Below are 15019 nucleotides of genomic sequence, written 5' to 3'. Positions count from 1 at the left end.
ACAGATGTGGTTTCCTTGGAAAATTATCAGACATTAACGCTGTCAATCAAGCAAGAAAATCAACCATACAACACACCATCTACACAAATACCACAAACAGCAGGAGAATCTACTAGGTGAACAAAACAGCTGTCAGATGATATCTTGAAAAGACTAATGTAGAGAAGGAAAGCTGGAGATTACACCACTAAACAAGTCTGTGTTTTTGTAATGAAATCAGAAGCAAAGTCATCCTTAGGCAAACACTTATCCACAGTGGCTTTTTTCTTAAGATGTGCTGTTTGTGGTTGTGATGTTGTGGGATCTGGCTCTCTTTTCTCTTTTCCCTACAGCAGAAGGCACATAAGCCAAATCGCACTTACTGAAAACAATACAAGCCGATGTATTCATTTGGGGTAGACAGCTCCTGATCCATCTGGCTTTCTGGAGCGTAGCCGTCCCCGCCACACACACTTACACACTAAACACACACACAAATGTCAGACTTTTCTCACTCACTACCCATCGTGATGCATATTTTCCGTCTTTCTTATTCCTTCATACACACATAGCATGACACGTTTGTACATAAATAAGCATAAACACTGGGTTCACACATTGATTGCATTCCATTTATTGTCAATTAGTCCCACAAACCAAACTACCCAGTTAAGGTAAGGGTGTAATTTTAAGGTGCATCGTTGATCGAGTTGGCTGATTGTTTATTCTATAATAACAGCATTTTTGACTTGGCCCATAACATCACCTCACTAAACAAAGTAAACTTTCTGTCATTGGACAACAGAAAACACTATGACTGCTTTTTTATGCATCAGTGTTTAAATAATTTGATAAAATTCATGTTATTTTATTAATTTGATCAGTGCAATGACTATGACATCTATCTGCTTGAGGTTTGTGTCAATTCCCTCCTGTGTGGCTGAGGAGGCTACATCTGCTGTACACAGCTTTAAAAAAAAAAAAAAAACAGAACACATATAATTCATGTGCTGCAGCTATGGACTGTTACATTTAAAAAGGCTACACAACAGTCAGTGGAAAGCTGGAACAGTCTGTGAGTACGAAAATATTTTTGCCACCATCTATACTGTGTTTTATGAGGCAAAAACTAATCAAAGCCTAGGTTTAATCTCATTTTTGGAGACAAAACAGGACAGGATTCGGGACAAATGCTTGTAATTTGGGAATGTCCTAGGGAGTTAGCTAGCTTTCAGGACTGCCACAGTGTGATTATATCGCACCGATTTAGGGCAGTGAAAGAAGGGTGCTGTGTGTAAACCAATATAGGTTGTCAGCACACACACACGCACGTGTGCGCGCGCACACACACAAACACAGTAACTCATCACATGAAGGAGAAAGAGGCTCTTTTTTCTGATAGTTATGCCACTTGTTCTCTACTGTTCATATGTTTTGAATCACTTAATAATCAACAACAATTAATTAATATTTGATTAATAATTGATATGATTTGTCAGTCAAACCTATCACCTCCTAACCTCTTTTTCAAAGTGAATTTGACAAGTGGCGTCTATTTAACACACTGCAAGCCAATGCATTAACAAGTAAACATCAGCTAAATCTGCTGACGGCAAAGAGTACTCAATCACTTGTGGGTATGTAGATTTATCAAATACATTAGGAGAATCTTCACACTTTGTTGTGCAAAGACTTTTTTATGCAGCCTTATATTAATGAGACTGGGACGTGTGTGGTTTCATCAGCTATGTAGCCCGTGTTTAGCAATGTAAAAATGTTTTGTTTTATGCCCATTTGAGGTTGGATCTACTCATTCTCAAATGAATAACACACACACACACACACACACACACACACACACACACACACACCCTTAAATGATACATGAAGCATTTATGGATGTGTCCTAATTGTTGACATAAATAGCAACTATCCTATATGCGGAATAACAAGGTAGTAAATGACAGGCCTAACCCATTCGCTACAAGTAGCTTCACGCTCACGCATACCCAACATAAACACACAGCAGCACACAGCTACAGACCGACATGCACTTGCAGCTCTCTCCTCACTGTTCCACTAAACCTTGTCAGGAATTCCCAGGAAGAGCATTTGTCACAGGATTCATGCCTTTCAAATACAGTATTACTGTCATCCTCGCTTCTTCTTCCAAAGCCCCGACTTTCATGCTTAATATTCCAGCCATGTAAATGTTAAAACTAGGTATAGATTGAACCTTCATGCTCTATCATAGGAAATGCATTTCATACAGTAGGTGACAACTGAGGCTGTTGCAGGACTTACACATGCACATTTACATCGGTACATTGGATTATCACTTTAGATCAAATCGACTACCTAATACAAAGCACTGTTCTATGCCTGGGACTTATACCTTTAAAGGGCTCCAAAGGCATGTAGTGGATAACTAAATAATATCTTTATATAAACATGTTCTAGGACATTAATTTGTTACTGTTAGACATTACTGATAAATGGTTGAAATGTCCTGATTCTGCCAGTCAAAGTAGAAGCAGTGGAAATCCAAATGCATCCAAATGAATCTAAACATTTGTTTCATTGGATGAGAACAATATTGCTCTAGGAAAATGTACAGTATTAAATAACATCCAGTTTAAAGCCAATTCAAATGGAATGACAGGTGGTACATCAGACAAAATGGGCTGGGAACCACTGATTTAAAAGGTGTGAATTCTAAAACAAACAAAACTTTCATCCAGGTCTCCATCTGCTTTAAAAATAGAGATCAAACATAAAGTAGATGGCTCAAAACCATTTTCACCGTGGATGCTGATTGAGAACATAACGTGGCTAACTGAAAAACTGTGTCTAAAGGACCTGGGTGACTCTCATCTAAAGCCGTTTTAGTCCACATAAACCCTCCTACTGAGCATCTAGAGCAGCTAGTTCCACAGGCAAAGTCAGGGGGATGACATCATGCTGAGACACAGCCATGGAGCCTTTAATTAGTATTTCAGTATCATTTGACCTGGAAAAGATGTACAGTAACTGCATCCTGCACCACACAGCAAAGCCTGGGGATAACCATGCTGCTGTGAAGAAGGCAAATTGTTTGCTATTAGCTACCATGATATATGCCAATATTATAAATATTGCAAAAAGCATGTGATTATGGATTATAGTTTGGCATTCAGGCTAGTGTAAACAATTCTTTCAAAAAGAACTGAAGCAGTGCAGTTATTAAGCAAAGCTTATCTGGGACTGCAGGAATGGAAGCAGATGGAAATGGAAACAGTGGTAGGTTGGCTCAGTTTGAAAGAAGGATCAGAGAAGAGACGGGGGATCAAAGGTTCAAAGCTGCAGGTAGAGATCTCAACAGGGCTGTGTCCGTAAGTCCACAGGGCCTGTGGTGAAAAGACACACACACACACACACACACACACGCTAACACATTCCTAACTGCACCACCATTAGTATTCACTGTGCAGTTAAGCATGAAAAGGGTCTCTTCTCAAGTAGGGAAAAAAAATCTGTCCAAATACATCATCATGGGGGCCATTACACACAAAAGAGAGAGTGTGACTCTGGCCACGGCTCTACTTCAGGGATGGCATTTTACAATCAGCCTTAGCAAACATTTATCTTTTTTCCACCTCACATCTGTCATTCGAAACTGCCAGAATGAAAAACAAAGATGAAATGGAAAAGAAAATGGCCTGGGCTCAGCAAGCTGGTGGCACCAGACCAGGGAAATCTATATTTCTTAACTGTAGCAAGTCAATTATATTAGGATGAGGATGTGATTTGCCTCTGTGCTAATACTTGGATAAGGATACACAGCAATGTCGTTTTAGAGCTGTGTGCTAAATTAACAAGTGTCGGGGAGACTTAGGTCTTAAAGAGGTGGAACCATTAATCCAATGTTCTTCAGCCACTCCGGGTGTGCCATTAGCCAAAGATTAGCCGTTAATGTAGACATAAGCTGATGGAAAACTTGTGTGCTCATTGGTATGGGTTGTCATTTATAAATCTCTGCAACAGCAGCACTCAGGCTTCACAGCACTATATGTAAACAAATATATTCCTCCTTTCTGACCTCTGAGAAATTGTGTGATGCAAAAGAAACTACCCATTTCAACTGTTTATTCAAACTGTCAATGCAGTAAAAAGAAACAACTTTTACACAATATTGTAACTGAACAGAACTGATGCTTTAAGATGGACATGGAATCATATTTCCATGTTGCATTTTTGGTATATTCTTGAAAAGAATAGTGTCCGTCTCAGACATGACCTGATTCTTAGATTCAAACTATTCAGTATTGTAAAAAATGTCAAATCATTCTAGATTCCCAGCACATCTGACACAGATCAATGTAGCTAAGACACTATGGCTAAAATAAGGGAAATGTAAAATGTGTTGATACAGCTCAGAGCAGTCTGTGAAGACTGAAGTGCTCAATGAGCTTAGGAGCCAAACTGCGCATCACAACACCAATCAAAGGTTGTGCATTTCACATGTGAGTTTTGTTTTGATATGATGCAGCTGGGTTGCATTTGAATTTGATTATCTATAACAGCTATGTCACCATCAGGCTGCTTTGTTTAATGCTTGTCTTCCTGAAACAGATCATAAATGTGTCCTGGACCGAGATTTGCCAGCTATTTTCATAGTTAATTGTTTTATTTTCTTTCTAGCAAAAGTGTCAAACATTTGCTGGTTGCAGCTTCTAAAATGTGAGGATTCGCTCTATTGTCATTTATGACAGTAAGTGAAGAGGCTTTGGGTTTTAGACTGCTAGTTTGACAAAAGAAGCAATCTGAAGAAATTACTTTGGGCTCTGGGAAATGAGTAAAATTGGAAGTCTTTTAAAAACTTAACATTTAATTCATTATGAACATTATAGGTAGATTAATCAGTAATAAAAATGGTTGTTAGTTGCAGGCCTTGCAATTTTACAGCTGCATTTTAGGGCCTGTTGGTTCACGCAGTTACAGTCCAGTCACCCTGGCACCTGTTAGAGACAGGTGGAAAGGCTGTTAAAGCACCTGCTCAACATAAAAATGACACATCTGCAGGGAAAGACAGTGTCTCTGCTGCAAAGCATGCAACATGGTCGTGCAATGCAGACAAAGTTTTACAAATTTATATGCATCTGAGGCAAAAATGTCCACCATCAGCAGCAGCCAAGGAGCACCACAATAGACTAGCTGCTGGAGTGGTCGATTAGACAGCCAAGAGACTGAATGCACACTGCTATGAGATCAATGAGGCTTTAAACGGGCCCCTGGCTCAGTTAACCTCATCTTCTAAAATGACTCCACATTGCTCGCAGAAGGATAATTATTAAATCTGATAAGTAACAACATGTTTATGCACACATGTGAGAGAATCTATCCTGAAATCACAAAAAAAAAAAAAAAAAAGAAAAAAAATGATCTAATCTGTGGGGTGTTTAACATCCACAGATGACATCTTATTTCATTAACATGTCACTCACTGGGCTGTCACAGCATATTAATGCATACCATACATCACTCCCTGACACCTCCAAAATGCAGCTAAATGAATATCTGCCATTACTGCCAAGAGACTGGAACAAATACATGAGTGGAAGGTGGAAAATTAATTAAAAGGCTGGAAAAGTGGTATTATTCACTAGACAGAAATATCTGTCAAGGCAGCTTGGCACAAGGAGAGCTGACATGGAGTTAAAAAAAAAAAAAAAAGAAAAAAAAAAGACAGTCTCCTTGATCATCAACCTGTATTCTCTTATGAACAAAAGCTTGAAGAAAACCTGGCTTGATATTTATGTCTTAATTGTTTGAAATGTCACTTTTTTCTGGTCTTTTGGAAACAAGCTGTCAATACATTTGATTTCACATTAGCCTCGTTCTTACAATGAAGTACCAATCAATGTGTTCTTCTCTGCTTGCACTCACAAGTCCTCCTCCAGGCAGACTTCTGAGGGCTGTGCCAAAGAAAATCAATTGTTTTTGAAATGCTGGCAAGCCGACAGCATCATCCCACGGACAGCATACTAGAAAAACGCCAGACTGTTAAACTGCAATTCATCATGTTCATTTGGCCATATGAGAGGAATAGCCTTTGTTGACATAATTACCACAGTTGATCCTCTGTGCTAAGGCCGCAGACCTGTCCTTTAACTCCTGCCCCACTCTAAATGTCAATAGCTATTAATTAGCTCACCATTATTTGTTATTTGAAGGTTTAACAACTCATCAATGACCCTATTATGAATTTGTTGAACTCGTCTCTCTATACCACCTCCACCCGTCGCCCACACGCACTGATGACTCAACTTAATCTATGAGCTATTATGCTCCACCGTGCCCCGACTTGAATGTGTCACATCTCCAAGGCCAGTGTGGGTGTGACAGATGGGTGTGACGCCGGTTCCTAAAATTAAATAAGTGATGGGCACAGCAGAAATCATAAATAGAAATAGGCACTTAATGGGAACCAACAAGGTCCTGGTGGTGCATCGGTGGTACTGAAATGAAATTTAAACGGCAGGGAAAGCACAGGCAGAGGATTTCCACAGCTCTTATGATAACATTCTTCCTCCAGCAGACACATGGTTTATACATATCCCTCTTATAGACTTTTTGTCAGCGTGGTGTAAACCCTGCAGTGAAAGGCATTAAAGCTCTTTGTAATCGATTGACTATCTCCACGCTCTCTGGTGGTCAGCAGCTAGTAGTCTGCCGTTTGGTGCAGTTAGGCATGACATGTCAAATCCAGTGCTAGTGTGTAACCGGATGCAATATGCATCATAAGAGCAGAAAACCAGTTTTGCAGTTGTTTTTGGTCTGTTTTTCCCTAGCTAGGTTGCAAAGAAGGGGGTTTTATCAGCAGTAACTCAATTGTTTACAATTTGTTTTTGTTTTTTAAAGTGTAGCTATTGCTTAGACACAGATATGATTCAAGATCAACTTTACCACCAGTATTGTACAAGAGAATATAGTATTATTCTCTTTATTCTACTTTATAAATACATATAAATGGATGATTAAATAATAAATAAATTAAAACATTAAAAAAATTATTTCAGCTGGAGGATGAATTGTGTCTCACAGCCTAAGGAAAGTCTGGTGCTATGCCAGCAGATACTCCAGTTTAACTTGCGTGAATGGCAGCAGAGTGTCTAGCCAAGGCTCATACCAAATGATGAACTGGACCTGCCAATCCAGTAGAAGTCAATGTGTGAGGGTGACTGTTTCAATCGCTTAGGCGCAAAAAGCACACATGTATGAAGGTGCAGTACCAGCAGGAAGCAATAATAAAAAATAATAACAGTGATATCTGAAAAACTTAGGATAAACAGTGCGGAATTCCACGTCGGGAGGAGGCAGAAGTCAGGCTGTCCTGTGTGAGGCCAACAATCAAAGGTGACTGTTGTAAACATACAGTGTGTAATTTCCACTGCTAGGGGGCTCCTACAGACCTTTCTGTGTTTATGTCGCATAACTTCTATGCCAACTGCTAAGTGGAGCTGGATAGGAAATGTACTTCATTTCAGACAGACATTATGGAGAATGGAGGGGAAAAGAAATAATGAAACCAAGTATAGCCAAGTATAAAGCTGCTGTGTCGTGACAGTCTTTAGCGGTATTCTGACGAATGGGGCAACCCAAAATGAATCATCCTCTGAAGGTTCATACACAATAAAATCCGACTGTTTGTTGTGCAAGACAAACCGAATGACAAACAGATCTACCAGTTCAATTACTACATCACCAACTAGACTACCATTCTTAAGTTACCCCACTAACTGAACAAAAGACAATCACATAATAACAATACATTTTAAAAAACTGAAAATGCCAAACTGACTTCAAAAAAGGAAATTCTCCGAGAACTAAAAAACACAACTATCCTATGCACACACACTTCACAATTCTGAAAAGACTTCTTCTACACTGCAGGGCCCAAACTGCTTGTGTCAGCTCTGTGCGTCTATCCCAATTCTCGGCTGCTCTCCCAGTCTCGCCCATATGTGGTGTTATGCAGTTATGTGCCCAGTGCCATTCTGTACACTGCTTGTGCATTAGGTGCATCTATTCTCTTCTGTTTTTATGGAGTGTAACAAATTAAATTAGAAAATTATTTAGAGGAACAACAAAACCTGCAGGAGCTCTGTGGGACATTGTGAATTAAGAAGTCTTTCCAGACCTTTAAATGCAAGATCCAAGTAAAACAGACACTGCAAATGTACTAATTTCCACAGTGCTGCTTTTGTGCTGTTCATTGTATTATCACAGGCAGTCAATCATGTAATAGACTGCTGTTAACCTGCTGAGCAAGAAGATTAGGTGTTGTTATGCGAGTTAAAAAACAGAAGTCGGTCCAGCCTTTAGACTCATTGTTGAATAGGAGTAAAGGGAAGCGTGGAAAAGAAAAGGCTGTGATTGGACAGGAGTCTGATCAAGCCAACATCAGATGTAGAGATGAAGGAGAATTTATCTGTGCATGCTTGTGTGGTAACAGATATTAGATATTAGAGACTGGGAAATAACAGGGCTATGGGGTAACCAAGGCAATCATTTAAAATCAATTCTGGTCAGTAAGGGTATGCTGAGGTTAGGGACACCTTTCCAGTGAAATGAAACACAGCACAGGTTTTAGCGGAGAAGGCACTCAATAATTCAGCAATTTCTGCAAGTGCTGTAATAGGTCTCTGCTCGGGCCTCAATTTGTCTCGTAACCAACTCCTTCAAAAGTACTGCTGCTTCTGTGTACTTTGGTCTCAGTGCCATGAATGAACACTGCTCAATGCGTCTTTGTAATTTCTTGCTCAATTTAAAGTGAAAGAGTTTAGGTCTTGGAAAATGAGCACACTGAGCACAAAATCTGAGACATGAAAGAACTGGAAACAACAGTGGGCAAAAACTCAAAGGATTGTTAGTTATTGTAGCATACCTCTGTAGTGCTTTAGCCCTGTATCATTACACTAATAAGCTCATAATAAATATCTGCTTCATATCAATACATTAAATCTGCTATCCCTGAACTACAAGTGCACCCAGATGAAACTGTGCTTCTCCACTCAATAAAATAATATGAAATCCTTTGAGCTATACCTCGACTTCTGTGTGAAAAGAAGAAAAGTGCCTTATGCTCATATAAAATGTAGTCAATTTCGATTGGATTTCATCCAAGTATGAATAGCCTTACTGAGTTGTAATATTTTCAACAATTTAAGGGAAATACCGGCAGAAATCTTGTTTGTAGTCATGATCATGGAATTTACAGCCACAATAACGAATCTGATGAAAGGCTTTTTTTTAAAGCAACACAATCATTAACTTAGACAGTGTGTGTGTGTGTGTGTGTGTGTGTGTGTGTGTGTGTGTGTGTGTGTGTGTGTGTGTGTGTGTGTGTGTGTGTGTGTGTGTTTTAGAAATAGAAATATTCACTAATCATAGTCACAAATCACTATCATGTTAAGACTTGGCTGTAGGTGAAGACAGGCTGAAAGCTGATCAGAGAGAGAAAGAAAGAAACAGCAATGAGAATGAAAATGAGAATGAGAATATGTGTTCTTATAGGCCACCTCCTGATGACAGTGAAGTTTTGTTTCAACAGCAATTTAACATGGGCAAGTAATCAAGCTAACAATATGATACAGAACATCTACAAAAAGCGTATCTCAAGAGCCTCATCATGGACGCTTCAGTCGAAAGAGAAATGCAAGATATCAGCATGCACATGAAAAGCAGGCCTGGGAGCAGTGTTGCTCCAGCACTGTGGTGACAGATGGAGAGCACTAGCATATACCTCCAGGGGTCTGACCTCATCAGAATTTAACTTTACTCAGACAGAAAAAGAGCCACTGCTGCTGTGATTTGCTTGTGCATAGTTCCATACATATACTACATTGAGTCATTTAATATCGTGTGGTACAAACACAGAAGTAACCGCGGCTCAAAACTGCATGGATGGTAGCTGTTCAAAAAAAGTAAAAACCCATATTATGAAAATATATCTATCTTCATATTAAAGATGAAGAAAACTCAAGATTGATTGTTATGAAAATAATCCTAAAACAATATTGAATAAAAAGAATTCCAAATATCTAGGCTATGGAGGCAGTTAAAAGCATTACAATACATTAATGAAGATTAAAGAGAAGGAAAAGGACTGGATGGGTGTAATTCTGAGGAGTCATTCGAATGCAATCATTTTCTAAAGCTCTTCAATACATGGTCATCTCTGACGCATTACAGGGGCCAATCATCAAGACAGGCTTTCATAGATTTCTTGTGGGAGCAATCAACCTGGCAAATTTGACTTATTTTCATCTTCATCAGAAACTTCCTGATTCACCCTCAGGCTTAATTTTAACATGGTCACATCTGAGAGCTGCCAAGTGAAATAGGTCTCCTGTCATTGGCCTCTGAGGAGCTAAAATGAAAGTAAGTGGGGGGTCAAGTGGTTCACTGAGGAGCACTTCAGAGGTAGTAACTGGGGTGGGATCTCATTCATATTCCAAGCATACATTACCAAACCTGATACAGACATTTGAACCACAAGTCTGTCTCTTCAGCCTTCAGGATCTCAGCACCATGACCTCTTAATCACAAACCAGAAGAGAACTTCATAAAACAGTGAATCAATGCTTCTCTCTTAAGAGTTGACATTAATGACCAATTAATCAATCAACAGAAAATTAAACAGCACTTCTATTCTGACTTTCAAACGATTTTTCAAGCAAAAATGCCCAAAGCTTTCTGGTCCCAGCTTCTCCAATGCGATAATTTGGTGCTTTTGTCCTTTTTAGCAGAATTCATAATTAATCAGTTAATGGGGTAAATAATGGGTAATTTAGACCTTGGAGCAACATGAATCTGGACAAAAAGTCTGAAGCAAGCTCAAGACAGCATGAGGGGTACTGTACTACAGCAGGTTTTCAACACGGAGCTTTGGTCATAATCCAGTTTCTACTCTGACTGATTGTGTGTACAGAAATATGAATCAGCACACAGCTTCTGTTATAAATGCCGTCACCACATTTGGGACACAGTGCAACAAACTGCTATATTTAAAGCCCTCTAACAACTGTAAGAAGAAATACAATGCAATATCACCATCTCCCTTCACTTTCCTGTGACATGATCCTGCATTAATGAGTTCTGTCACATTCTCACTAAAACACTCCTGTGTGTACGGATGTGTACTTTCACTCACACAAACACAAGCAGCTGCCTTGCTCTTACTTGAGCTCTGTGCATTTTTGTTACTCAGTAAACCACTTTGTGACAAGACTGTTTAGTGAAAAAATGCCTTCTAAATCACTGTGATTTGATCTTACTGTAATTTGATACTGCAATGTATTTTATTTGTCTGTTTTTCATTCAGCTGACTGCAGTTAAAAGTTGAAAAAAATGTTGTGTGGGGTAATTAAATGGTAAAGTAATTTCTACTAATGTAAAACTGTAAATCTGTTACAATCAAGCTTCCCAAGGCAACCCAATCATTTCCACTTTAATGTAAATTGACGTTTTATGGTTACAAAATTGGCATAACATCATGTTCTGGATGTTTAGATTAAAAGCCCTGAAATATTGACTAAAACATCTTAGTATAAGTTATTAAGGCTGGGAATATCTGGGCATCTCATGATTTCATTCCGACTGAGATGGCTACAGTGAGATTATAAAACAATTATCAATGCATCAGTGCTCCAACACCTCTACAGGTCATACATGTAATGACATGGAATATGGGTTACTATCATATAAAGGCAGATTCACTTAAACAGAGAGGAAGGCCTATTCAAGGTGAGTATAGATGACACCTTATGTTGGCTCTCATGAATGGTCAATTTGATTTAACTGTGGAGACATAATTAACTGAATAATAAAACTGATCATTCAAAAGCACCATCTTAGCTTATTTATTTTACATACAGTGACCTTGCAAATTCAAGAGCTACTCACTTTCAACTTTCCCACAATGATTTCTGAGCTGTCATCTAACAGACAGACTGTGAATAGCTGCGCTTTAGCAGACTGACACAGAAAATATCGGAAATATAACGGAAAGAACAACAGAAAGAAGGTCAAGCAAATCGAGGAGACAGAGTCTGTGGCTGCTGAATAGAGCAATTCTGAATGAAAAGAATTAGGGAAAAAAATGACAGTAAAACACTCTTGAGCTGGAAAGCCTTGACTAACAAAAGGTATACAGTGAGAACTAGTGCTACTGTTCATATCCTTGAGATGGGTCACACCAGACTTCCAAGAGACTGGTACACATTGCATAGATTAGAAAGTACAAGAGGCTGTGTTATCCCAGGACAACCCTCGAGTTTGACCTTGTAAAGATACAAACTACTTTGACATACTGCTAAAAAACCGTCAAGGAAAACTTTTTTAAAATATGTATACCTAAATATCTGATGCATACAGATAGGAAAGTATCAACAGCTGAATAAATGAGAGCAGAAACATAAACATACAGATACAGATGCTTCCACAGGGACAAAGATAGACTCTAAATGGTTCAATGAGAAGGAAAGAGAAAGGGAAATGATGTGAATCGTGCGCTATGGCCTTCACAGTTACCAAATGAACACCTGTGGGAGACGCTGGACTGATGTGTTAGACAGCTCTCTCCACCATCACTGAAACACCAAATGAGGCAAGAATGATTCCAAAAACTTGTCAAATTTAGGACAAGTAGAACTGAAGCTGTTCTGGATGCCAACACCTTACCAAGGCACTTTTGTTTCAATTTGTCACCCATCTGTTTGTTACATTATAGAAAATTGTAGCAGTTGTGCTGTGTGTACAAAATGCTTGCTCGTCTAAGTCATAATTCAGAACTATATTGTTGGAAGGCAGCCTGTACCCGGTTTGCATTCCAAGGAAAATGGATAGCCAGAGCACAATAAATTACTCCCACTCTGAATAAACTGCTGTAACATGGATCAAATTGCTTTTTCACTCCGAAGTGTACAAAGGCACAACAGCCACTACACCCACAGCTGAACATCCCTCATCTGGTCTCAGGCTTTGCTGGAAAACTCTTGTGAAAACAAATCCAGAGCAGTGCACACAACAACAACAGCCTCTCGATGACACAGATAGTAATCTCTGGCTGCAGCACTGCATTTAAAGCTACATCTGTTCAACTCCAGCTCACACACCAGCCAAAACGCTGGGCCCAGTCAAAGAGGCACACAATAACAAACACATTTTTACACCATGCAAAGAGATTTCAACTGGATCTTCATGCAAAAGCTCAGACAAAAAAAACACAAGGTTGGAGGGTTACCCCTTTGGTTCAGCACTCACCTCCAGAGCCTCCAGCGTCACAAACCCTGTGATGGAGAATCCATCGATGATGTCCTCCTCAGCAGAAGTAGACTCCTTTCGCTTTCTACGCGGGGGTCTCGGGCGGGATGAGCAGGGCTCCCTGTCGCCCTCCCGCTCCGAGTCAGAGGAGAAGCGAAAGATGGAGCCCTTAACATGGTTGTTCCTTATCCCATTTGATCTCCTCTCCCGATCCCTGGCTGACCTCGACTTCCTCTTCTTGCGGAGGCCACTAGATCGGGGGCCATCCATGTCCTTCATGGGAAACATCCAGATAAACCCTCCTCTTAAAGAAAATGAAACTCTTCAAGGGCCAAACACTGGCACTGCTTGACCTCCACTCGTGTGTAACCCCCCCTTGGAGAATCTCCACAATATCCAAGCGAATGTTATCAATGTGTTAGATCCAAGGTAACCATGTAATATCCAGCAGATGAAGCCTTTTACGGGAACTCAAAACTGCAGAGAGTCACTGGACCACGCTAGGTTCCAAGCAACGATCCCCAAAGGCAGTCCATCAAATCCTACGACGGAGGTGTAAAATGATCTATTAAACACGTTATCACCGAGCTGTCAATTCCGCCAGAGGAAGAGCTTTTCAAGTTAAAGCAAATATCTGCTCAGTGAACATGTCCCGCCATGGTGAGTTGAGCAGGTGACGCCACATCTTTCTTCTCCAGGAACCTACTTCTCTTACCCAAGGTCAGCAAACTCTCCCTCCTGCAAGATAAAGACAGAGAGGGAGGGAGAGAGAGAGCATGCATTTGCAACATGTTCACTCAGCAAGTTCAAGTGTGCATTTAGTCAGTGAGCCATTTCCCAAAAGGTGCTGTACACTATACAGCAGGTTATTGCCATTCTACATAATTCAAGATGAATGTTTTATTGGGGTGGCTACAGTCTCATCTGCTAAGCATACTGTGTTTTCTTACACTGTCAGGTCATTAAGCTCCGAGATGAGATGATTATGTGTTGTAAGTGCTCTTTTACGAGTGTCTCTGAAGCTTTTGCCAAGCCAGAAACACAAACTGTCTTTTTAGTGTTTCAATTTCTTTAATTATGTAGCACAATTTCCACGTAGACTTCTTGGTGTCCTAAGCTTAACATGAACTTCTTGTTTTGGCAAAACATCTTCTAACTTTGAGTTACATTAAAAAATGATATATATTAGTGCAAACAGAATTACAAAGTGTGACAGCCAAGTTTATCAGTAACCATGCTTGTTCTACCTCAATGTTTAAAATGACTGCTATTGTGCTTGAAAGAAAGCCTTAATGAGCTCAAATGTTGTGTTCTGAGCAACTAATCAATCTCTCCAAAACTTATTTGCAAACTGCATTAATTTATATGACACACTCTACTTTAGACATCAGATCCATATTCAATTATGACATTAGAAATGATGTTCCATTTAATTCTACATGGTGTAAAATCTTCAGTATTCAACTTAAGGCCAAGTAACTTAAGACTTCTGAGCCGCCAATTCTGGTAGGTCATCTATCAACTAAAGGAGAAGTGATTTGAAAGCTCTTCTTGAAAAACTAAATTCTGACTTGTAGACATCCATCAAACATCGGTCTAAATTAACATATTCATCATGACAGCCCTCTCTCAATTCACTGTTTATTTCTTTCAAAACATTACCTTGGTCGTAACATCTCACTCAAATGTTAAATGAAAATTTCACACATCAAACAGTAATATTTCTCACTCTCAT

General features: G+C 39.5%; 1 protein-coding gene across 17 annotated transcripts in view; it reads right to left on the bottom strand.

Annotated features, from left to right (window-relative positions):
- Positions 1-15019, bottom strand: part of auts2a (activator of transcription and developmental regulator AUTS2 a) — a 362432-nt gene that overhangs the window by 283608 nt on the left and 63805 nt on the right. For 16 of the 17 annotated variants that reach the window (XM_037118510.1, XM_037118512.1, XM_037118511.1 and 13 more), the window contains one exon: positions 13285-14022. The exons of the other annotated variant lie outside the window; for it this stretch is intronic. In XM_037118510.1, the coding sequence (XP_036974405.1) occupies positions 13285-13572 (288 nt within the window). In that variant the 5' untranslated portion in view covers positions 13573-14022. The remainder of the gene's footprint in view (positions 1-13284; positions 14023-15019) is intronic. 17 annotated transcript variants of the gene reach the window in all.

Source organism: Acanthopagrus latus, chromosome 13 (genome assembly GCF_904848185.1).
Source record: "Acanthopagrus latus isolate v.2019 chromosome 13, fAcaLat1.1, whole genome shotgun sequence".
Taxonomy (NCBI): domain Eukaryota; kingdom Metazoa; phylum Chordata; class Actinopteri; order Spariformes; family Sparidae; genus Acanthopagrus; species Acanthopagrus latus.
Note: the sequence above shows the minus strand (reverse complement) of the source record. Positions and strands in the feature narration are given on the sequence as shown.